This window comes from Urocitellus parryii, chromosome X, assembly GCF_045843805.1.
Source record: "Urocitellus parryii isolate mUroPar1 chromosome X, mUroPar1.hap1, whole genome shotgun sequence".
Lineage (NCBI taxonomy): Eukaryota > Metazoa > Chordata > Mammalia > Rodentia > Sciuridae > Urocitellus > Urocitellus parryii.
Window position 1 is genome coordinate 68,178,912 of NC_135547.1, and position 25,441 is coordinate 68,204,352.

General features: G+C 35.0%; 1 protein-coding gene across 1 annotated transcript; it reads left to right on the top strand.

Moving 5' to 3' along the window:
- On the top strand, positions 1 to 24,805 carry Cysltr1 (cysteinyl leukotriene receptor 1). Its single transcript, XM_026410331.2, has 3 exons — positions 1 to 169; positions 19,408 to 19,491; positions 23,726 to 24,805. Exon 3 carries the CDS (start codon positions 23,753 to 23,755, stop codon positions 24,803 to 24,805), a length of 1,053 nt encoding a protein of 350 aa, XP_026266116.1. The 5' UTR covers positions 1 to 169; positions 19,408 to 19,491; positions 23,726 to 23,752.
- Positions 24,806 to 25,441: the final 636 nt, after the last annotated feature.

Below are 25,441 nucleotides of genomic sequence, written 5' to 3' on the forward strand. Positions count from 1 at the left end.
TAGAGAGCAAGCACATATAAAAATCTCCAAGGTATCTTGATTTGCTCGGCAGCTCACCAATGAAGGTTAGCTCTCCAAGGGACTCGTAGATACATTTATTGAAGACCTGGAGCCTGTTTCTGAGAGCCAATGCAAAAGGATCCTAAACTGTGAACCTTGAAGACAGCAGGTAAGATTTGATATTTCAACACTAGTTCCAAAATAGTATGTAGTAAAATTCAGCTGATGACAGATTTTAGCAAATTCCCTAGAGTTTTGGGATAACCAGTTTGCCCTGCCTGTATTAAATTAAACTGCTAATATGAATTCTTTCTACTTAATTTCTTGGTCAGATATTTGATAATGTAATTAGTCTGTCAATGAGTATGGCTCACGGCTTCTGCTAGGGGTTTAATGTGATAAAATATGAAGCAGGCACTCCCCAAGCCTCTAGCACCTTTGTGATCAAGCCACATATGTAAAACTTATCTTTAAATCCTATTTAAAGGGCTCAGGGAGGTGTCTCTAATGTTGAGGCAGTTTCCTTCACTGTAGAAAGATAATACATAGTGATTGCTGAAGGTAAATCAAACAGTGAAGAGTAACCTGGCATTTTCATAAGTATTTTCACACTCATTATCTCACTTGGACCTCTCAACAAATCCTATAATTAAAATAGGGTTCATGCTGCTCTTGCTCTATCAGTTTGAAAAATGAGGAAAGAAACTGAAGGAGGTTAAGAAATTTTCTTGAAACATACCATACAACTAGAAACAGGCAAGGGCTGACTAGAAATTGCAAAAAGAAAGTTCTCTCAACTGAAAACAAATATAAGAAAATTATATGACATATTTTGTAACTTAAAAGTATCTGACATAGACCAGGTTAATACAGAACCAAAAATTTATGCATTTTATAAAATTTGTGGAAAGGAGCATTTTTTCCTTAGCAGCAAAGAAGTTATTTTCAAGGGTGAACAAATAAATGAACTTGTGGGATCTACTTCTTTGAATTTAGTGGGGTTCTGATATCCAGTTTTCTGAAATTGTTTTGAAATCTATAGAGAGGCCACACACATATATTTAGCAAATGATTATTTAAAAGGAAAATGTAAGTAAACATAGATTTCTTTGTATATTATTTTCAATATAATTATATTTTTTAGAATGTAGTATAGAATATAATGAATGGCATTGTATTTTAAACATATTAGTTAAATTTGTTTCCAGACAATTTTAAGCTTACCATATCTATTGCAACAAGTTTTTTAAAAATATTTTTTAGTTATACATGGACCCAATATCTTTATTTTGTTTATTTATTTTTATATGGTGCTGAGGATCAAACCCAGGGTCTCACACGTGTGAAGTGAGCGCTCTACCACTGAGCCACAACCCCAGCCCTATTGCAACAAGTTTTAATCATTCAAAAATATTTTTTCTGTCATTGTTTTATTATTAATAACCCAATTAATACTAAAAACTACCTATGTCTATACAGTAAATAACCACAAATGTTATATTTAATTCCATCTCTTTAACAAAAAAAGTGCTCCTCAGCTTCCCTAAATATAGACTAGGACAGCCAAACACTTCCTGCAAATAAAGTAAGTCAGCCTGGGAACCAGTGAGCCCATACAAAATGGTAGGTTAAGGAAAGTTTGCAGATTGAGCCAAGGCTGAAACTCACATATCAATGTCTTCCCAATCCAGAATCATCAATTTTTACTTTTCACTACCTTCTCCCTCTTGTCTTTAATCAAAATTTCAAGGCATTTATGAGCTATTTATCTGGGATAAAAGCAAGATTCTTCCATGGTTCAGAAAATTGTAAATTTGCAGTTGCAGTGTTATTAACCAATGAGGGATTCTAAAGGGAAAGCACTGATTCTTAAGGTACATAGTCTACCTTGTAGGTTTGATACCAAGAAGAGTAACTATCCAATCTAGCAATTAGCATAACTCTGTGTGAACTTCTATTTTGATTCATTTTGATATTTCTCAAATTCTTATTGAACATCATTTTTCTCAAGTTTGATGTAGTCCAATTAAACAAGTGTTGATCAAGCTCAATACAATTAGTGGTATAAAGTAAATTATAAGACATGGTTCCTGCCCTTGGGGAACTTAAAGTGTTTGTAGAACCTATAAAAGATAAAAATAGAAAAGAGTAAACCAAAGTCATTTTAATGGCAAAGGAGTTCAGAGAAGAAGATAGTTTGCATAGAGAAGGCTTCAGAGAGGAAACAAAAATAAGATAGTCCTAAAAGAATATCTAGGATTTGGAACCATGCTGTGAAAATCTTCTGTGTACATTGTATGTGGCCAAAATAGGTTGTTCGAATTCAATGTTGATCACAGAAATGATGTCAGAAATAAACTGTGCCAAGATGAGTTTAACAGAGAAAGACATGGTAGAAGGACCTGTAATCCCAGAAACATGGAAGGCTGAAACAGAAGGATCACAAATTTAAGGCCAGCCCAGAGAACTTAGTAAGACACTGTCTCACAGATCTACAAGAATATAATAAGGGCTAGGGAAGTAGCTCAGTGATGGAGCAACTTTTATTTGAATACCCAGGACCAGGATAGAGCATAGACCAAAGAACCTGATCTGGACTGAGTAAAGAGATTTGGGTTAGAGAATAACAGAAAATAAATTTGAATAGAAATTTATGGGTGAATTATTAGATACTGAATCTCCAGCACTTTCTAATGGGAAATTATCAGTAAACTTTGAATATGTAAAGACTTATTAGAAAAATATTGTGAGTAAATGAATACAGCAGAATTTCATCAGTTTCACTATATTTGGTGAAAACTAGAAAATAAACTTAGAGGTTAATGAGGCTCTAGGTTATATTGGTGACAGTGGCAATGGAATGAGAGGGACTCAAGAGGCATTTAAAAGGAAAAAAAATAAAAGTTGATGAGTGAGTACATGCAATCATCATAGGAGAGGAATACATCAGATATTGCATTCAGATATGTCTAAAGTTTTAAGCCTGTGGAATCTGGGCAGTGGTATCACTGCTATTCACAGAAATAGGTAACTTGGGGATAGAAGCAGGAATGCAGGACATAATGAGTTCTGGGTTTGATCTATTGAGTTTGAGGCGATGAAAAGAATTCAAGGAGAAATATCTGATGGGTGATGAGAAAAATAAAGGCCCTAAATATGAGAGATGGATAAAAGATGGAGGCAAAGTTAAATCTGGAGAATGTGGTAGCCAAGACTATAAAATAAATCAAAATTTGTTTAGAGAAAACATATCAAAGAGATGACCATGGACATAAATGGACAGTGTCTACCTCTTCAGAAAAGAGAAAGTGGACCTATAGAAATAAGAACTACAGAAATATAATTCTTATTTTCCTCCAAAAATGCCAAGAGTCTTGAGGGAAGGTACCAGGTTATTTCTTTATTTTTTTTTTAAATTTCCCCCACCCAACAATAACTATCATGGTGCCTCATACATACCTTAGTCCCCAAATAAATGTTGAGTTATTCTAACATAAGCAATATTGGGAATTTTTGCTTCAAGGTATCTCATAGCTTAACAGTGACTATTCTAAACTATCTTGTTGCACAAGTCTCAGTGGGAAGGATTCTGGGCCTTGGGAACTGGGATTTCATCCTCACTTTGATATTTAATCAGCTGTGTGCTTTCTAACAAGTTACTTAACGTCTCTATATTTTAATTTCCTCATGCATCAAATGGGTATTTTCCAAATCTATTAAAGTGATAAATATGAAAGCAACTGAAAATTCACACCATTCAAAGGGTTTTGTTTAAATTCCATCCATTCCAGGATGATAAAAACACACAACATAACCAACCACTCCTTTGCATGTCGACGGAGTAGGGCCAGTTACTTTCTACACCTTATATGACACTTCTTGGTCAGGGGCTTCACTCTTTGTCTTAGCAGTCTCCTCCTACTCCTGGTCCTATTAATAGGATCCAGCCTTCTGGTTGCCATTAGCCCTGCAAAAATTCTGCACATTTCAATGTGAAGAAAATATTCTAGTATTTAAGAAGTATTTCTGTAAACACATTATCTTTTTTTCATTACCTTTTACTTCCATGAAGCCCATTGATTCTTAAGATTAAAAGCTAAGGATAAAAATAATGTTGTACAACATGTTATGAATGCAATGTAATATTTGACTATTCTGTCTTTAAGCCATTTGTACAGCCAGAGATTTAGTTGTAATACAAATCATGTTCCAAGAATATATAAGTGTATATACTGCATGTGTCTCTCCATAAAATTCAAAGACTTAAAACCACTTGTATACCTTACTTCAGTATTGTTTGCATTTCTGTCTAACATGGACATCTGTGTGATATGATTTCAAGGCCAGTGAGGAAAGCTTTCTCAGGCATGAGCAAATTCCTGAGAAATATTTGTACTAATCAACACCACAAAAGAAATGGAGTCATAAGTCAGAATGTCTATTTGTTGTTTTGCAGTGAGGAAATACAACTGCCAAGAAGTCTGATAGACTAATAACAAGTAGTAGCATATGCTCATTTCTATGAAAAAAAAAAGCAATAAAGGAAGTCGTTTAGTCCAATTAGATAAATACAGACATCTTAAGTCCATTAATGCATGTTACAATCTTGGTGCTAAAACACCCTCAAATGACAAATATTTTAGCCCTTCATTAAAGATTCTTCATAGATTAGTAGAAAAGGCCATTGTTTAAATGTAAATCGAATTCCACAAAACTCTTCTATCCTGCTTATTCATTCTATCCCATCTCACTCCATCCCATCATGATTTCTCCCTTCCTTGAGCTCCACCAGTTCTTCTTCTGGATTGGGGAGGGCTGCAAGTATATATGGGAGAAAAGAGAAGGAAAAATCTTTAAGATCATTAAGATTTTTTAAATTAAATTATTTATTTATTCTAATTTGTTATACATGATGGCAGAATGCAATTCATTTCATATTACACATATAGAGCACAATTTTTCAAGTCACTGATTTACACAAAGTATTCTCACACCATTCATGTCATACATATATGTACTTAGGGTACTGATGTATAACTCATTCCACCATCATTCCTACCCCCTTGCCCCCTCCTTTCCCCTCCCTCCCCTTTGCCCTATCTAATGTTCCTCTATTCCTCCCATGCTCGCCCCCCCCCTGCCATTATGAGTCAGCATCCTCATATCAAAGAAAACATTCAGCCTTTGGGTTTTTGCAATTGGCTTACTTCACTTAGCATTATATTCTCGACTTCATCTATTTACCTGCAAATGTCATGGTTTTATTATCTTTTAATGCAGAGTAATGTTCCATTGTGTATATACCAAAGTTTCCCTATCCATTCGTCTACTGAAGGGATCTAAGTTGGTTCCATAATCTAGCTATTGTGAATTGTGTTGCTATAAATATTGATATGGCTGTGTCCCTGTAGTATGCTATTTTTAAGTCCTTTGGGTATAAACTGAGGAGAGGGATAGCTGGGTCAAATGACGGTTCTATTCCAAGTTTTCCAAGGAATTTCCATACTGCTTTCTAGATTTTTAAAGAAGTTAAGGAAAGCCCTCATAGAAATAAGGGGAAAAGGACAAAACAGAAGAGTAAACATGAGCCGTTGGATATTTAAATACATAGCTGGTTTTCCTGGAAATAAACAAGGAAACTTTATTTTATTTTAGTGCTTATGAAATTAATAAATCACACACATTTGAGCCCCTTCTCAAATGTAACTGATGGAAAAGGAAAAAGATTTGAGATCTGTGCTTAAGAGTCCCTTGGCACATTCTGATTTTCTCTTCTTTTTCCTCAATCCCCTTTTCCTAAAAAGGAAAGAAAAATCCAGTTTCAAATCACATGAGATATCTAAAGTATAGAACTATTATTCTAACCTACTGGATTAATAACCTTATTATTACACAGGTTTGTCTTTGTGTCATCATGAATTCAACAGGCTAAGAGGAATTGAGCTAACAATAACAACATGAAATATCTCTGACATATTTATTCCAAAGTTCCTAAGAAGTCTCCAGACATTAAAAGCTTTTCATTCCAGATTGGATAACTTTTATGCTTAATCTGAGTTTGAGTTCTTATTTAAGACAAAGGGCCCTCAATACAAAGCTATTTCCTAGAAAACAATTATCTTGCTTCCAAATTCCCAGCATCTAAATGCCAAGAAGTTAGGCACAGGCCTCATATTCAGCTGTAAACAATGGCTTTAGAACTTCAGAGATTCCAAGTTTCTGATAATTAGAGACTTAAGTATACAGGTATCCTTGAAAGAAGGCAGACCCTCTGGTTAGTCCTTACAAAATGTTCAAAAGTATGCATGTTTTCTGAAACATATTTCTATCTCACCTATCTTTCTACCCTGCACCTATACTCATTAAAATCTCTACTGTCTTTTTATGACAAGCTTTTCCCTTCAGTCCCAGACTTATACATCAATTTAATCTTATTACTGTTTATGACACAATACTGAGAGGACACACTGTACCATTAGCTCTGAAGGCCACAACCAGGGTCCTTTGGGGTTTGACAGTGTTGAGTGTTTAGATCCCAACCATCTGACAACAGAGTTGCTTGATTTGATGAGAATGATATTCTCCCCTTAAAGAAAATAAGCTACTGCAGAAAAAACATCTGACAGCTGTCAGTAATGTGGCATCAGTACCCCTGTAGTTTTTAATACTAGTGAGAATGCTGCTAAGCATTTCTCTGGAAACAACAAGTAAGAAAGCTATTTGTTGTAATGATAGAACCACAAATGATAACAGCAGAATCTTTTTGCCTCCTGTCCCAATATCTTTTATTACCATAGAGAAAAGGCACTGGGATTAGTACAAGCCTGATTGTGTATAGAAAAAGTCACCATGGAGGATGGGTAGCTTTGCACTAACCAGTAACCAATCACTTAATAAATATTTATTGCGTATTTTTCTATGTGCAAAACACTGTGATAGGTTAGACTTTGAGGTTACAATGCTTAAGAAAAAAATGACTGAATTTTTTTTTATGCCCAAGGAGAGTTCACAATCTACCCACAGGAACAAGATCCCTACATGTTAAAAATAATATGAGGTAGTAGAATACTGACTATCATATTATTGATACAGATAATAAACATAACACAAGTTCAAAGGGAGAGGGGCATGTGGGATGAGATAGACAAAGTGGTGTCAGGTAGTAAGATCTGAACTGAGCTTAGTATGATTTTGGAAAAAATAGTAAAAGTTTACATTTGTATAGAGCTTTACAGTATACAAAACACTCAGATTTGTTGACTCTTCTGTTCCTTTATACAACCACCCAACAAACATTAGCAAGCAACTAGTGTATCAAAAGATTAATACAACATACTCCTAACTTCCCTGATCTCAGACTTGTAGGATGAACGATGCAACTTTTTTTTTTTTTCATTTGACAGTAATCGGCTATATGGAGAAGAAGAAAGAGGGAATCAGAGACTTGAGTAAATAAGACTGGAGCTCCACTGAGCTGCACCCTCATGAAATCTAAGTTTCCTAAGTCATGCCACTGCTCAGCAGAAGTGGAGGAAGTATCTGCCTTAGGGGGCTGAACCCTGAGTCCCAGCCTCTTCCACTTCCTCTTCTGCTTTAATGCTACCCTTGTCACCCCACCCCTGTTGGCAGTCCTCCAATATACATAGACCATCCAGTACATGCTAGTATTTTTTAGAAAGGTAAAGGAAGTCTTGGGGAATTTTTCAAATTACTAGAATCAGAAAATCATAGTCAGATACTGATTTAATCTTTCAACCTCTTCTGTTAGTTCACTTCAAAGAAACCCCACATCATTAGTCCCACCTAGGCTCCATGGTCAAACACATCCTGTGTCTGGATTCTCATCAGTCTCTGACCTAGGCCAGTTTTGAACTCTCCTCCAGTCCCACTGGATTACTTATTCCTTCTTTGTTTTAAGCTTTTTGCCTTCCCTTCCTGCCTAAATGTGTGCATTAAGTCTGTCCTATCACCTTTCCTTTCTTCTATAATTTGAAAAGTGTCCATCCATGGGTCCTGGTCCTCTGCACTCTTTTTGAAATTTCAGGTTTCTTTTTAATAGACTCTACCCTCCTAGAAGGGTCCACATTTCACTTCCACTGTACACAATTATTTAGATTCCTGTATGAGATAGCACTTATGTTTGTACACCAAAGCATGTTCCTCCATCTACACCCTAGACATCAACCCTGGAGAAATAAGTACTCTATTACACAAAATCACTTAAAACCATACAGATGCTTTTGTGAAGTTGCCCAATTAGGAAAAGAGGACAAAAAAGGATAATGCACATTCACTGCCATTAATGGGTTCACTATCTGCCTAAATGACAGACATGTAAAGCCTAAAAGAGCAATTATAGCACTGTAATAAGTTAGCAAGTTAACATTCATAGGAAATGACAACTTCAGCCTGAATCTTGAAATTTCTCAGGTTCACTTATTTGGCTATGCAAGGGTGAAAGGAATACACACAGTTCAAGCATCTTCAAGTAGCATCATGAGATAGGATCCTGAACATTGTTGGTTAAAGGAAGAGATTCAGAAGGTATTACAAAATGAGAATGAACAGAATTTAATGAAGGATAAGATAAGGGTGGGGTGGAGTCAAAGATAGGCCTATGATTGAGTGTTTTGAAACTATTAATTACACACACACACACACAAAAAAAAAACAGAACAATCAGTTTGAGAAGTAAATTTGGTACAGAAGGATGTTGAAATTAAGAAAAAAGTTAAGCAATTCAAGTAGAGCAAATTGGCAGGCAGAAATGAGAGACTTGAGTTCAGGTGAATATTTGTGGCTAAGATAAATAATAGAGGGCTGGGGATGTGGCTCAAGCGGTAGCGTGCTCGCCTGGCATGCACAGGGACCTGGGTTCAATCCTCAGCACCACATAAAAATAAAATAAAGATATTGTGTCCACTAAAAACTAAAAAATAAATATTAAAAAATTCTCTCTCTCTCAAAAGAAAAAAAAGAATAGAGTTACCCACATGCAAGTTGATAAATACTCCAAGAAAGACAGAAACAAAGAACTGAGGACAAATATTGGCATTTCACAGATCGTGATGTACTAATGACCTCAATTGACTATCTAAAAGTACATCATTGATGAAGGGAGATTAAAAGGAAGAGTGAAGGTAGGGGTAGCAGTGAGGTAGCAGAACTAGTCTGATCGTCATACTTTCTCACTAGTTATATACTCCTTTTTGTTTCTACTAGTGCATTATAGTTATACATAATATTGGGGCTCATTTTGACATAATCATCCATGAATGAAATGTGATTTTTCTCCACCTCAGTTCCCAGAACTTCCTCTAGTTATGTATTCTTGAACAAGTCATCACCACCCTACTTTCATCCCCAGGTTTCAGTTTTTTCACATGTAAAAATTCATTGGAACAGGATCTCAAAGAATACATTCTACTGACATGAGCCAATAATATAATTTTCTTTTTAAAAAATGAAGTAGAATCTCACCAGCCATACATTGTATTCCTGCTGTACATGCAAAGTACTTTGCTAACCACTCTAGAGGGAAAATGGGGAAGTAAAATAGTTGAAGGAGAATATGTAAAGATATAATCCTGCTTTCAAGGAACTTGCAATCTAGTTGAACCTACTGATCTCACTTTAAAAGGAGCCACAGTAAATTCTATTTCATCTTTGGCTCTCATGTAAGTTTTTGTTGGATGAGGAACAAACAGCTTAAATTTAGCACTCCTACAAAGTTGTGTTTATTTTTTGCTTTGGTAGAATGTTCTGGTTAAAAAATCCTTGTTACTTTTTCAAGAGTTACACTAAAGAAAAATAATAAAGTAACATTACTAATGAATTTTAAACCTAATGTACCTCAATAAAGCAAACTTTAAATGAGCTAGTCTGATTCAACACATTTTTGGGCACCAATGTAATAATCCTTGCTAGGTTATGCAGAAACTATACATATTGTTAGATCTGCATCTATAATTTAGTAGTAAAGGTTAGGCAGATATACAAATTACTAAAAGAAAAAAGTAAAAAGAAGAAAAAAGACAAAAGTAAGTAGAAACAGAAAGCTGAAATCTGTGACTGAACCATGCAACCTTTCTGACAACCATTCTCGAAGGTCTGAATATCCCCCAAATACCATTTTTCCTCCTTCCTATCTGTTCCTTCCACATCTGATCTTTCTACCAAATCTTTCCTCATTATGCCCTCTGGAATTCCTTGTCCATTTTAAATAAGTTCTCCAAATCCTAAAACACCACAAAGAATTGTCCCACTACTCCTTGCCTTAAGTAAAACTTGATCCTTGCCATTAAAAATAAGTTGCTCATTTTTCTACCCCCACTCCATGTACTATGAAAGCAAGAGAGTGTATTTGCTATCTCCTGACACCCTTGTGCCACATCTAAACCAGGACTCATCTACCATAATGCTAAAAGCTATTCATCTGTCACCCTCTAATCATCCTTACTGATGTCATTGTCTGTTGATCTCCCAGTTATCTTTTTTTCCCAATTTACTGAATGTTTTAGAATTTGACTCTTTCAGTCCTCCTTTCACAACAGACAACATCGTCTCCTACTTCATCAAGAAAGTTGTTTCTCAGGAATGGACAATCTATTTTGGGAGCTGCCGTTCTTTTTTTCCTTGTGTCTGTATTCTTTTCTCACTCTGCATCCTCCAGGAATTTCCCACTCCCTAACAGATGAGCTCAGATTCTTTTTATTTTATTTTTTATTTATGTGGTACTAGAGATTGAACCTAGATGCACTTTACCAATGAGCCACATCACTAGCTCTTTCTAGTCTTTATTGTGAGTCAAGGCCTTGCCAAGTTGCTGAGGCTAGCCTTGAATGTGCAATACTCCTACCTTAGACTGCTCAGGACTTGGGGTTATAGGTATGCATCACATGTTCAGCATAAACTCAAAATCTTTAGAATGGCATGTAACACCTTTAATGGCCTAGTTTCTGCATTTCTTCCCAACCTAATTTGTCACTTTAAACCTCATAATTCAATCACACACACACACACACACACACACACACACACACACACACAACCTTCATCTTACATTTCACCCATATTAAATTATTAGATGCTCCCTAAATATGCCAGGCTATTTCACACCTTCACAACTTGCACATTCTATTTTCTCCCCCACCCCCAGCCCCACTAGAATGCTCCTCTACAGTCAGGTGCAGTAATGCTTGCCTGTAATCCCAGAGACTTGGGAGGCAGATGCAGGAGAATCATAAGTTCAAAGCCAGCCTCAGCAACTTAGCAAGGCCCTAAGCAACTTTGGGAGACCCTGTCTCAAAATTAAAAATAAAAAGCCTGGAGTTGTGGCTTAGTGGTTTAGCATTCCTGGGTTCAATCCTCAGTACCAAAAAGAAAAAAGAATATTCCAAATGAACATAAAGCCTTAATTTAGATTTTCATTGTTTTAGAATAATCACTGCCTTAATGTTCAAACATCTATTTAAGTTGTGCTGACAAAGGATAAATGTACGTTTGTTTATGCCTTTTTTGTAAATAAAGATGCTGTGATCTATGGCTTCTGTTTGTAACAATGTTTGTTAATATAGCCAATAGAGTTATTTACAAAAAGTGGAGCATGTAATTGTTCTTCATATACAAGAACTGCTCTGTCTTAGTTACCTGGATTGTCCTAAGATCATTTGTAAAAATTGAAATTTGGTTATTAAAAAGAAACTAGAATTCTCTAGAAAAAAATGAATGTTCCTCTCCATCTGCCCTCTCTTATCCTTTATGAAGCTTTTTATAACATCCATAAACTATTTACTATTTCTATTCTCTGTGTCTTTATGTATTATAGCGCAGCTGCTATAATGATACAGTGCATTAATTTGTTAACATTACTGTGTCTCCCTCTAGTATAATGTAAACACTTTAAGGGTAGGGCCTGTGACTTATTTTCCAAATGTCTAACACAAAACTGGCACATATTAAGTGGCTAATAACAACCCTTTTAATACAATTATTATATTACAGTAACTAAAAGAACAGGAACCTTTTATGGAGGAGATGAGGTAAGAGATTGTCTGAAAGATGATTAGAATCACATCTGATTGTGATGAGGAAAGAGGGTATTTCACAGTTGGCAATATGACCTGAGCAAAGGAAAAAAAATGAGAAACAGAGCTGGTCATAAGGTCATATTTATGTAATGGACACATAGTAAACAACAGGAAAGTGACTCTATATAGTTAGAATGGAATATTAGTATAGTCTTGAGTAGTTCTTTGAGTTTAATCAATTGGTCACTGGAGACTTTTGAGAGGAAAGTGATATGAATTGAATTGCATTTTAAGAAGAATAATTCAGTATAAGTCATAAGGACAGAAAAAAACTGAAAAGAAAGTTGCAATTTCTAATATACTATAAACAGTATTTCCATATTATAACAAAAAAAAGAGAAGAAAAATGGATCAATCCTTGGTGTGCAGTCTTCTGCACAACTGCTCAACCACCACAATTTGCACCAGTGTATGAATTTGTGTTATGTGTCAGTGTTTCATGAAAGGCTTTTTGGAATCTGAAACCTCACCAACCATGTGGTGTAGTGAAAATAGCACTGGACTGAGTCAGGCATCCAGGCTCTGTCACTAATTTGGTGTGTTACTTTCAGCAATCATTTTATCCTTCTGGGTCATGAAGGGAGTAGGGTTGGATCAGATGTTCTCTAAATACTCTTCCAGCTCAAATATTGTTTAAAAAATTAAGTTGTCCAATTCCAAACACGGATTATTATAGCCATTACTGGTAACTTCTTACTAAGTAACTCTGTTTAAGAATTATTTTCAGTATCCTAACACCTCCTTCCTTTCATTAACTTGTGCACAGTGATTTGGTTGAACAGTTGCGTGGGAACATAGCTTTCATCCCTTTTCATATGACTCACTCTGTAATCATGCTGGATCTGAAATCCTCATGAAATTCTGAACACCAGACACTGATACTTTATTCTTTGTCCTGCTATTTCTTGTTCTAAATAAGAGTGTCCAGGTAGCACTGGTATAATTTTTCTACCAGAATACACCTTAGGGAAGCAAATTTGATATTATGCTAATAGATTCAAAGCAACAAGAAGGGCCATGAGAAATAATTCAGAAAAGTCTAATGGGATGAGATTTATACCTTTTTATGTAGGGAGCCAGAAGCTTCTGAGAAGGGATAAAGCATGATCTATATGGTGTTAATCATGACTACCTCTCTGTTCCTGACTCATGAATAAGTTGAAGCTTGCTTTTCAAACTTACACCCATTATTCATATTCATTCTCCCTCTCTCCTCTGTCTCTTTCTCTCACCTTGCAACAAAACATCACATTTCTTGACTGGTATTTAACAAACTACATAAATACACTTGGTTTTCACGTTAGTTACATTCCCTATTTCATTTAATTCTTAAAAGATATTCAGAATTCTAACCCCCACCCATTAGTTGGTAACATCCATATAATTTTCTATCTCTGAATTTTCTCAAGTATATTAATAACACAGTGGTAGGACAAGCCCAACCCTGTGACAATATCACTGCCAGACAAACATGAATCAGGTGTCATCCTCAAGCATGAGTCCTGTCACCAATTCAATGCCAGTTAGAAATACCTATTGAGGGCTTACCATGTCCCAAGCCCTGACTTAAGCTTGCTGACAACATGAAGATGGATGAGTCATGCTCTCTGTCCTAAATAGCTTCAGTTAAGAAGAGCTAAGCCAAATAAATAAATAGACATAATAGAAACTTAGGAAACATTTTTTAAATTAATGCATGTAATACTAGGCAAACAGTAATAAATTGTATAGTTATAATATATTTTCCTATTTTGTTACAAAGGATAGAATTCAAAGGCTTAAATCAACCTGATGATCTATTCTCTTTAGAAATTCAGTTTAATTTCTTCTTATTACTTCTTAATATTTAATATGAACTGATTTTTCAACTATTTTTATAAATATTTTTCTAGACATAAAGTTAAATTTAGAGGCTCAGTTTAGCTGAATTCATTAAACTAATTATTTGAGAGTATTTTAGATAAGGCCTAACAGATATTTTCTTTTATTCTGTTTATGATTTGACCACAAGCCTTTAATCATGTAATCAAAATCATTCAATTCAATCCAATTTAATTTAATTCACAACTTTTCATGTGTCATTTACTTTACATAGTCAAATCTTCTTCCAATTCAATCTATTCACTGAGAACAGATACCGGGCTGCCTATACCTGAGAGAAATGTATCTGCATTACTGTTTTCTACAGTATTAAAGGAAATAAGGTACAGTTTTCTCCTTCATATTCAAGGGTACTCAATATGGAGCAAATGGATGATATTCTGTTTACCCCTTGGTTCCTTCTTTAATGGCACCATGTACCATTTTTCAAGAGTTTCTTTCAACACTGCAAAAACATGCCTACATTCTCAGTTTCTTCAGTAATTTGGCCTGCTTCATTAACTTCATCTTATACATGAGAAAACTGAGTATCAGACATGTTAAGTAACTTGCCTAAGGTCAACCACCTAAGTATAGATTCTACTATAACTCAAACTCAGACCCATCCTGGCTCAAAAGCTGTTTTGTTTTTGCCATTATATCCATATTATCCTTGCCTCAGCAGAAAATTAAACTGAGTTTTTCCTCCTTTCTTAAAGGAGAAGTAGTTTGTATAACTAAAATAAGAAGTCTTTGTTTACCAACCAGGGAACTTGTTATACATAAGAGATGGTATAGAATAAAGCTAAAAACCTATTTGCCCACTGACAGATGAGTGGATCAAGAAAAGGTGGTTTGTCCACAAAATGAAATATAATTCAGCCTTTAAAAAGAAGGAAATTCAGATACTGACCAAATTATATTGTTAAATTGTGTGCATGTACATATATGTAATAGCAAATTCTATTGGTATGTAAAACTGTAATATACCTATAAAAATGTGGAGGAAAAAAAAAGGAAATTCTGTAAGGTGCAAAAACATGAATGAGTACTAAGGACATCATGCTAAGCAAAATAAGCTAGTCACAGAGAGACAAATAATGCATTATTCCACTTACATGAAGTACCTAAACTAGTCAAATTCATAAAATCAAAGAGTAGAATGTAGTTGCCAAATGCTGGGAGGGTGGGAAAGAAGAGCTATAAATCAACAGTCATAAAGTTTCAATTAAGCAAGATAAATAATTTCTAGGATTCACGTTTAAGCAAGTAAATATTTATTTTGATGTTATTTATCTGATCCAAAAGACATTTTTGTTTTAAGTAATATATTGGAAGGTATTCAAATATGCCTGACAAGGCATGACAACCTAACTTGAAGATATATCACTAAAGACTCTCATCAGCAGAGACAGGGTTGTAGTTTGTTTCCTTTCAAGTATTTGAATTCTAAAATGATCTCAATAGATGATCTTAATTCTGGAGTTTGGTTCCCAGAAAACTGTGATAAATTTTCCAAAAATACACAAGAGGAATAGCTGTCTTAAACTAAATTTGGGTACTTTAATATTACCAGTTTCAAGGTGTAAAACAAATTTCAAATCTTTTTTACTTGTGTTAAAAAAGGACTAGTTTGTCTAGGTTATTCAGGGTCCAAAAACAAAAACTGTGCATGTTAAGGATAAGATATATTTTCTCAGAAATCAAGTCCTGTTAGAAACCCTGAAGAATAGATTTGGGGCATTTTTATGAAAACCTGAATGAACAGATTATTAATCCTAGAATCCTGAAGCCATATGATCAGACAGGATGGGCACCTCATAGAAGAGATGATAAAAATGAACTGACAAAGATGGCTTCAGGATTTTCTATTTTAGAAAACCTGAAGTATGTGGTCCTACTGTCAGAACCAGAAATATAATTTGCAAAAGGGATAAGGCCAGGGAGAAGGACTTGTGAGCCCTGGCAAGTGGAGCAACTTTAAATCATAAAACTAGCACTTAGTTTACAAACCAATGGCAAATCTAGAACTATTGTCCTGCCTTTAGAGGGCCTGACCAAAATGGTGTCTTGAGGGGCTAGGACTGTAGCTCAGTGGTAGAGCGCTTGCCTAGCACGTGTGAGGCCCTGGGTTTAATCCTCAGCACTATATAAGAATAAAATGAAGATTAAAAAAATGGTATCTTGAATATAGTTGATATAGTTAAAGAGGAATTGAGTCTTTCCCACAGATGTTTTTCTGAGAGAAACTCAGGGAACAACGAGCAGTCCTAAACAATCTTGTGTTCCTCTTTTTGAAGCTGTAGAACACTTATCCTACTTCCCTCAAGAAAAATGAATACCTTAATCTTTATAGATTTGCAAGTGGTAAACTAACATGGACTCAACAGATCATATAATCTAACCCTATTGTATTACAGATAAGTGAAGAGATAACAGAGAGAAAGTGATTTGCCCAAGATCACTTTATTAATCATCCACCAGAAACCTAAGGCATGATTCATGTTTTCTGCCTATCAGTCCTACAAATTTTCCACCAATCCTATTGTCTTTATCCATGCAAGAATTCTCTTTAATTTTGATAAGACATCAAGGAAATGATACAGAAAGTAGATTAATTTGAATCAACCCAATATTTAAAGGCACTATACTATGTACAGCAGTAAACACAAAAAGGACAACTGTTTATTGTCCTTTGTTCTAGTGAGACCAGGATGAGAATAATGCATAACCTCAACTCAATGACCACAGAGATGACTACAACAAAGCAAATAAATGAAAAGTATCAAGAAAGACACAAACAAGTCAGGCACAATGGCACATACCTGCAATCCCAGCAGCTCTGGAGGCTGAGGCAGGAGGATCATGAGTTCAAAGCCAGCCTCAGCAAAAGTGAGGCACTTAGCAACTCAATGAGACCCTGTCTATAAATAAAATACAAAAAAATAGGGCTGGGGATGTGGATTAGTGGTTGAGTGCCCCTGAGTTCAATCCCTGGTACCCCCCCTCAAAAAAATAAAGAAAGAAAGGCACAAACAAAATACTATAAGACTTCAAAGGAAAGAAACATAACATTGGATTGAGAAGATCAAGAATGGCTTTTGGTTTGACTACAAACAAAGAAGAGGCACTATTACCATTTCATTTAGTAGAAGATATAAACCTGAGGACTACTTGGGTACACTTGTGAATCACCCCTTCTTTCTGAAGCACATTTAGCACAGTAATTTGTAACAAATTCTTGTTCATATGTAATTCTGTTGCAGCAGCAAGAGTTATGATGGATATGATGAGTTTGGACCTTATATCCTTATATCTCCAGCCTCTCTTATTTAAACAATGGTTTAGAAGGGCTGAGGGAGAGAGAGTATCCTCTTTTGTACAAAAATATGGATTCCATAAATATTTATTGACCTGAAATAAATTGGACTTAACATGAGTCAAATAAATGATTTTAGTAACTCCTGGATTAAACCATTGAAATCAAAACTATATATCCATACTTCATCACTTCCACCCACCCAACCACCCAGATATGAATGATAGTATCCAATAGTGGCAGTAGCTCCTGTCAGAAACAACAGTCCTCGGTAGGGGTGAAAATATTGAGCACTTACTATGTACATAGCTAAAAATTCCTAAAGGAACCACAAAACACCCCTCATAATCCCAAACTTGAAGAAACACTACACTGTTGCCCAGAAAATGTGGTATTTATTCATTTGTGCATATAGAGATTGGGCTAAACTATAATTACACAATTACCATGGAAAAGGATAGTTAGAGCATTTGGCTGGTAGTATAGTTCCCATAGAAATTCATAAACTTTCTTTCCTATTCTTGCATGGATAAAGACAATAGGATTGGTGGAAAATTTGTAGGAGAAGTACAAGCTTGTCTAAACAAATAAACCAACAAAAAACTACAACAGAGGTGAAGATAATATTCTTCACTGATTAGATGAGTAGAATCATATAATTTTATGATCAGAAAGGATTTTTATATATTCAATATTTGGTCAGTATATCTTCATTAATATATAGAGACTTGGAAAAACTAAGTGAACTATAAAGTTCACTGCCTGATTAACCAAATATAAAAGCAACTCTGAATAATTCTCCACCTGCAACCCACACTTTCCCCAGACTATCATAGGTTGCCTATATGAACTTCTTACCTGAAGAGCAGACAATTTGAAAAGGGAAAAGATATTGGAGAAGTTCTGAAAAAAATGATTGAGTAGAAGGTAGATTCAAATGCAGTATTGTAGCTGTGGATCCAGGTTTCTATTTTTTAAAACTAGACTATGTTTTATATTTTTTTAATTTCCTTCATTTTAATTTGGTTTTCATTTTTCCCCAGTTGACCTCCTTTGGAAAGTCCAAACCTGTTTCTACTTGCTAAGAATAAACTGGAGGAAGATGTTTATTTTGGTGGCATTGGGACCACACATAAAGGGAAAATGGCTAGCCTCTAAAGACCTTACAGGCAGGAATGAAAGTTTTCATAGAACAAAAAGAAAAAATTTTGAAAGAAAGCAATTCAGGCTGCTTCATTTTCAATAAAACCATTCTCTGTTCATTACTTGGAAATCTGTTACACTTTGTTATATTGTCAGATAGAATTTAATTGAACAGATATATACTCATTAAAAATTGTGTATATGCCATATGTGGTGATCCATGACCGCAATCTCAGATTCTCAGGGGAATCACAAGTTTCAGGGCAGCCTCAGCAACTTAGTGAGATCCTGTATCAAAATAAAACAAAAAAAAGTTGTTGTGTAAGTCAGTGGTAGAGCACTTTCCTAGCAAGTACAAAACACTGAGTTGAATTCCAAGTTCCAAAGGAAAAAAAAATAAGTTAACTATACATGGTTGCAAAACAGCTTATCTCTGAATGTATATGTGCCAAATAATAGATAAAACAATAAATACCATCATGATATTATAGGGAGAAGAATCCAAGGACCTTTAAGCCATCCTTCCTTCAAAGAAAACTACACTTAAGCCGTCCCAGGCAGACAAACTTGATATTTCCAATTTTCTAATTTCTATGCCTAAAAAACTAGATCCTTTGAAAAGAATTTGCAAGTCATTTCCCATTTGAACCTTATAATGAAATGTCTGTAAGAGAAAAATAAGGGAAACATCATGGTTTCATAGAAAAAAAATGGAATATTATCTAATACTGTGTTCAACTTTATGAAGAGAAGTCATATGCTCATGGCAGCAAACATCTGTGACCACAGACTGTATTCTAAGTTCCTCCACTGGGAGTGTAAAAATGAATGGAGGGAAAAGAAGGTCATGGAATCCAATGACAAGCCCTAAATCTGTCAGTAAAGCTTTGATGTTCCACCACACATTATGGATCTGTACTTAATGCTGCTAAGTTCCCATGACCTTCTAGACTACTTCTGTGGCCATTAACTTTCTTTTCAATCTTATTATTTCAGCTTGGGCATACTTTGACATTCCAAAGAAGAACTGACCATCATAAGAAGGAATATTTGTGAAGAGTACTGCAGTTCCAGAAAGAGGTATGGTTTCCATTTTCAAAATGAACCTTGCTTTTTAAACTTGTAATTATCTTATAAAAATAACTTCCTTCATTATCTATACAATATATCAATTCCATTTATGTCTCTTGCTTGCCTTCATTTATCAACAAATGACTTATTTGCTTTGTGCTAATATGACTCTTATTATACCATAGGGTGACCTCTCTACACTTCTAAGCTATTACTCCTCCCTTTCCTAACTATGAAGTGTTTTAAGGCAAGGATGGATTCTTACACATTTTAGATTTCCAAATGAATTCACTGTATCCATCTAGTAGGGTCAAATCATTGGTATATCATATAAATTTATAAAAGTTGATTAAATGCTACTTTGGAGAAGCAAAACCATCATCTGTGAAACGATTGACTTAGATTACATGATGTCATCTCCTACAGAATTCACCACTTGTTTGAAAGTTTTATCATCTTTTTATGGCTTAATATAAATTATTGAGTTGATATGTTTATAAATTAACAATTGAATATAATACTGAAATTTATAGAAAAGCTTATTTTGGTGTATAAAGGATGATGAGCTTATTAGTGTAACTAGAGATAATCCAATTGTGTATTTTAATTGTTATTTATCAGCATTTGGGGGCATCTTTCTTTAAAATGTCTGAGATTTTCAAACTTGTTTGTAATATGTAACAAATAAGCACATAATTAGTCAATGTCAAGGATATGGGTGTTTTTAACCCTCACAGCTAGTCTTATAATTAATTTATCTTCTTTAATGCTTTATGAAGCAATTATACTTACACACAACTTTAGGCTCTGAGTCTGGAAAGGTGTTTAATTACATTGGAATGAGAAGATAATTCTAAGAGACTTCAAATGATAAATAATACATTAAAATGATAAACTTGCTCTATCATTGACATATTCATTCAGCACTTAATGATACTTATGGACAAGATACATATGCACTAAGCCCTGTATAAGATATCTACTTATCAGCCAGATAGTCTGGGAAGGAAGATAACACATCTACACAAATCTTTGATATACAAATATATTTAAAGATCCCTATAAGTTCAACAAGAATAGAAATTTCTATGGATGGAGGCTGAGGGAGTGCATAATCAAGAAAGTTTAATTTGAAGTGAATGATGGATAGATTTCGCGCATGCATAGATGGAGAAAAGGACATTTCCAAAAGAAAAAAAATACCATGAAAAAAGACAGCCAAATGGGAAAACTTGTAGCACACACCCCTAATATAGTAAAACAATTATTCATTTGAAGTATAAGAGTTATAATTTGGAGAAGAGAGAAACTGAAAAATATGAATTGCAGCCAAGCGATAAGGAGCCTTAAATATCAGGCTAAGAAGTCTGGATTTTATTCCAAAGGCACTTGGGAATCACTGACTTTTAAAAATTAACATGTAATGATTCATATAATAATGGGGTCCAATATGATAAGTCAACAAATATATACAGAACATACTGATTAAATCAAGGTAACTAGCATTAAAGATTTCAAAGGAAGAAAATGGCATAATTGGAAGCTCCAATGTGTAGAAAATTATTTAGGAAAGATTTTGTAGCAAGACAGTTTGAAGATTGATTGATGGTGGTAGGAAGGGATGTTGACAATTATCTAATGTCTTTCAAGTGTGCCTCTTTCAAAGTCTGTTGCAGAGGATAGAAGGCTGATTTCTAGGGGCTTCAGAGATCTTGATCAAGGGATACAAACTCTCAGTTATAAGATGAATCAAGTTCTGGAGATCTAATGTATATCATGCTGAGTATGGTTACTAAGACTGTATTAAATACATGAAAGTTTTAAAAAATATTTTTAGTTGTAGATGGACACAATATCTTTATTTTATTTACTTATTTTTATGTGGTGCTGAGGATCGAACCCAGAGCCTCACACGAGCAAGGCAAGCACTCTGCCACTGAGCCACAACCCCAGCCCTAAATAGAAGAAATTTTTAAAGAGAGTAGATCTTATATTTTCTCACCACACACACACACACACACACACACACACACACACATACACGTTAAGTATATGAGGTGATGGATGTATTAATTAACTTTGTGGTAATCATTTCACAATGTATAGGATATCAGGTCATCATGTTGTACACCACATTGCACCTGTATATCAAATATATGCAGTAGTTATTTCTCAATTTTACTCAATAAAACGAAGGGGGAAGGCTATATCAAAAATCTCAACAGCACCATCTAGTGCCACATAGCATAATATTGCCCAGTTTGAGGAAATATTTAATAGGATTAATCAAAGACTGGATTAACTCTGGCCAGTTTCCCTTCCTTTCACAACTGTTCCTGAGTTTGGAGAACCAATGTTAGAAGAGGTAGGTAACTGGATATCAAACTGAGAAATAATGCAGATATTGGGAATGGTAGTCTCATTTTTCTCTATGCATCAGAACTAATCCTCTTCAATTTTTTAATCTTCTACCAATAGTTCTTGGTGACAAATAATAATAGAACAACTAGATAGAATGGCTAGATGCATTGGTAACACATCCTCAACAGCAAATATGTTGTTAGCCATATTAAGCCTGGGAAGTTTATTCCACCTGCAACCACTTACATAGCTATCTATTTCTGTATCCTTGATGTGGAAAAATGATTGGCTCTGTTGATCGCTGGCAGCTCTTGTGTGCTCAAGCAGTCCTCCTACCTTACAATCACCAAACCCTGTTTTACCAGGGAGCAAGATCTGTGTGAAAGGTCAATAAATCAGACCTTGATCAAATATTATCTGCCATATTACATAGTGATGTGTCAGTTTCACTTTCATAAAAAATAAGAGAATTTGTAGTAACACTAAAGAAATTACTACATCTTTGCAAGATTGTTAGAGCTTGTTAACTACCCTGATGAACTTAGACCAAGTAACAATTTCTTGTTGTAAGAGAATTGACTGTATATAACGAAACATTAAGACTTTAAGTATAGGAAGAAAAAAAGGATGGAGAGCTACAGCAACTTCCTCACCCAACAATATATTCCCACTAGTTGTATCACATATCTACTCAGAATCTTAAATTATGGTACAAATTTTATAAATGTATTTCACCTCTCTGGAACTTTTTTCACATTATCAAAATAACTAGTTGGTCTCTATGTTTTCTCCAGCCATGGTATTTTGTGGTTCTAAATAAAGTCATCCATGTCCTAGATTAAGAATCTCTCCCACAGAAGTGAATTTCACTACTAACAAATTAGATTATTTCCCAAGTTATTAGCAGCACTCACCAGATGTTACCTAGGAAGCTCTCTTCTTGAGGGAATCAAGTATTTTCATTCAAGCTTATTCTTTTTTGTTTGAGCAATTCTTTTCTTTTTTATTGGTTCTTTTAAGTTATACATGACAATATAATTTATTTTGATATAGTTATAAAAGCATGGAATATAATTTGCTTTAATTCAATCCCAAGAACCTCCCCTTCCCCACCCCTCCCTGCTCCCTTTCCTCTCCTGATCTTTCTGTCATTTACCCATAGTTATTTTTTAAATTAACTTCTTATGGATGTACACAATGATGAGATTCATTGTGGTATTTTATTATTTAACATAATTCAAAGAGTCCTTGATAATTGATAGATATTCATATATGTGAAATTAATTTCTCAAATTTTTCTTTAATTACAAAATTTAATAAATTACTTGAAAGGAAACTTTATGGAATGGTACTAGAGTGATTGACTTAAAATAGGGAAGAAATATTTTACCTAGATCTCAGGGTTAAGAGGAAGTCAATCAGGCAAACATGGATAGGAAATTAAGAAAAAGTTTCTTCAGTCAGGCATGGTGGTTTATGCCTGTAATAGCAGTGGCTCAGGAGGCTGAGGCAGGAGGATTGCAAGCTCAAAGCCAGCCTGGCAATTTAGCAAGGCCATAAGCAATTTAGTGAGGCCCTCCCACAAAAAAACTGGGGCGGGGGGGGGGGGGGGGGGGCTGGAGATGTGGCTCAGTGGTTAAGTACCCCTGGGTTCAATCACTGGTACCAAAAGAAGAAGAAAAACGTTCTTCTAAATGCTTGTAAGACCTAAAGCTTCCTCCTGGGGCCAGAAAACAGCCAAATTTCTCTCCATTGCCTCATAACACTTGCTTCCTATTGCAGTCAAAATGTATACATGTTGCTACTATGAAATAAAACAGTAATACTTCCTATAATTTAAAGTTTAGTAAAAATTGACAAGTTTTTTTTTAATATGTTGTAGGCACCAAGCAAACATTCCTAGAGAAACATGGATGGAGCTGGAAATTTGACAGTATCTTCTTCCAGTAATAACACGTGCCATGACACTATTGATGACTTCCGCAATCAAGTGTATTCCACCTTATACTCTATGATCTCTGTTGTGGGTTTCTTTGGCAATGGCTTTGTGCTCTACGTCCTCATAAAAACATATCATGAGAAATCAGCCTTTCAAGTATATATGATTAACTTAGCTGTAGCAGATCTCCTGTGTGTGTGCACATTGCCTCTCCGTGTGGTCTATTATGTTCACAAAGGCATTTGGCTCTTCGGAGACTTTTTGTGCCGCCTCAGCACCTATGCCCTATATGTTAACCTCTACTGTAGCATCTTCTTTATGACAGCCATGAGCTTTTTCCGATGTGTTGCAATTGTTTTCCCAGTCCAAAACATTAATTTGGTTACACAGAAAAAAGCCAGGTTTGTGTGTGTTGGCATTTGGATTTTTGTTATTTTGACTAGTTCTCCATTTTTAATGGCCAAATCTTACAAAGATGAAAAAAACAACACAAAGTGTTTTGAGCCTCCTCAGGACAATCAGGCCAAAAATCATGTTTTGATTTTGCATTATGTGTCATTATTCATTGGCTTCATCATCCCTTTTGTTATTATAATTGTCTGCTACACGATGATCATTTTGACCTTACTAAAAAATTCTATGAAGAAAAATTTGTCAAGTCGTAAAAAGGCTATAGGAATGATCATAGTTGTGACAGCTGCCTTTTTAATCAGCTTCATGCCATATCATATTCAACGCACAATCCACCTTCATTTTTTACACAATGAAACTAAACCTTGTGATTCTGTCCTTCGAATGCAGAAGTCAGTGGTCGTAACCTTGTCTCTAGCTGCATCAAATTGTTGCTTTGACCCTCTTCTATATTTCTTTTCAGGGGGGAACTTTAGGAGAAGGCTCTCTACATTTAGAAAACATTCTTTGTCCAGCATGACTTATGTACCCAAGAAGAAGGCCTCCTTTCCAGAAAAAGGAGAAGAAATATGTAAAGAAGAATTTAAACCCATATCCAGTGTAAACCAATGAAGAGTTTCCCAAACATTTTCTAAAATCATTTACAATAAAAATAAAAATTTCCATTAACAATTTGCAAATATTTAACTATGTGTGCCTCCTAATCTACCTCATTTATGCATCACATTATCAGATATTTTAAGTGTTAAGAATTCAACCCACAGCTAAAGGCTAAATTATAAACGGTTGTTTGACCATTCACCAAAAGGTAGAGAATATTTGTGCTTTTTGGAGTGTAAAACATGGATCTGAGATCAAGGTTTTCCTCCACAAATAAAAGCTTTACAAAGGATAAGGGCTACACTTTTAAGATATAAAATCACCAAATAATTCTCAATCATCCTAACATATTCCTTTGCTTGCATGCCATCAGATGAGAACTGGAGATGACCCAAGAGTTGCACAAAACGTACTGTTAGCCTCCTCCTTTGTAGTACTGAGTAGAGAAGCAAAGTAGAGCCACTTTTTCCAGAAGAGAATGTACACGTTCTAGAACGTGCTAGTGTTCAGCCAAATGACCCAAAATGCTCTGTGCAATGTACATTTTGGAAACTGAGGAAAATATATCTGATCAAAGATCAGCATGTCTCCAATATTCTTCTCCCCCTGCCTCAGGTCCACAAAGAGAATGATGGCCTTTTAGTTGCC

Excerpts from the sequence above, each read along its gene's own strand:
- Cysltr1 (XM_026410331.2), top strand. The coding sequence starts at position 23,753 with ATGGATGGAGCTGGAAATTTGACAGTATCTTCTTCCAGTAATAACACG.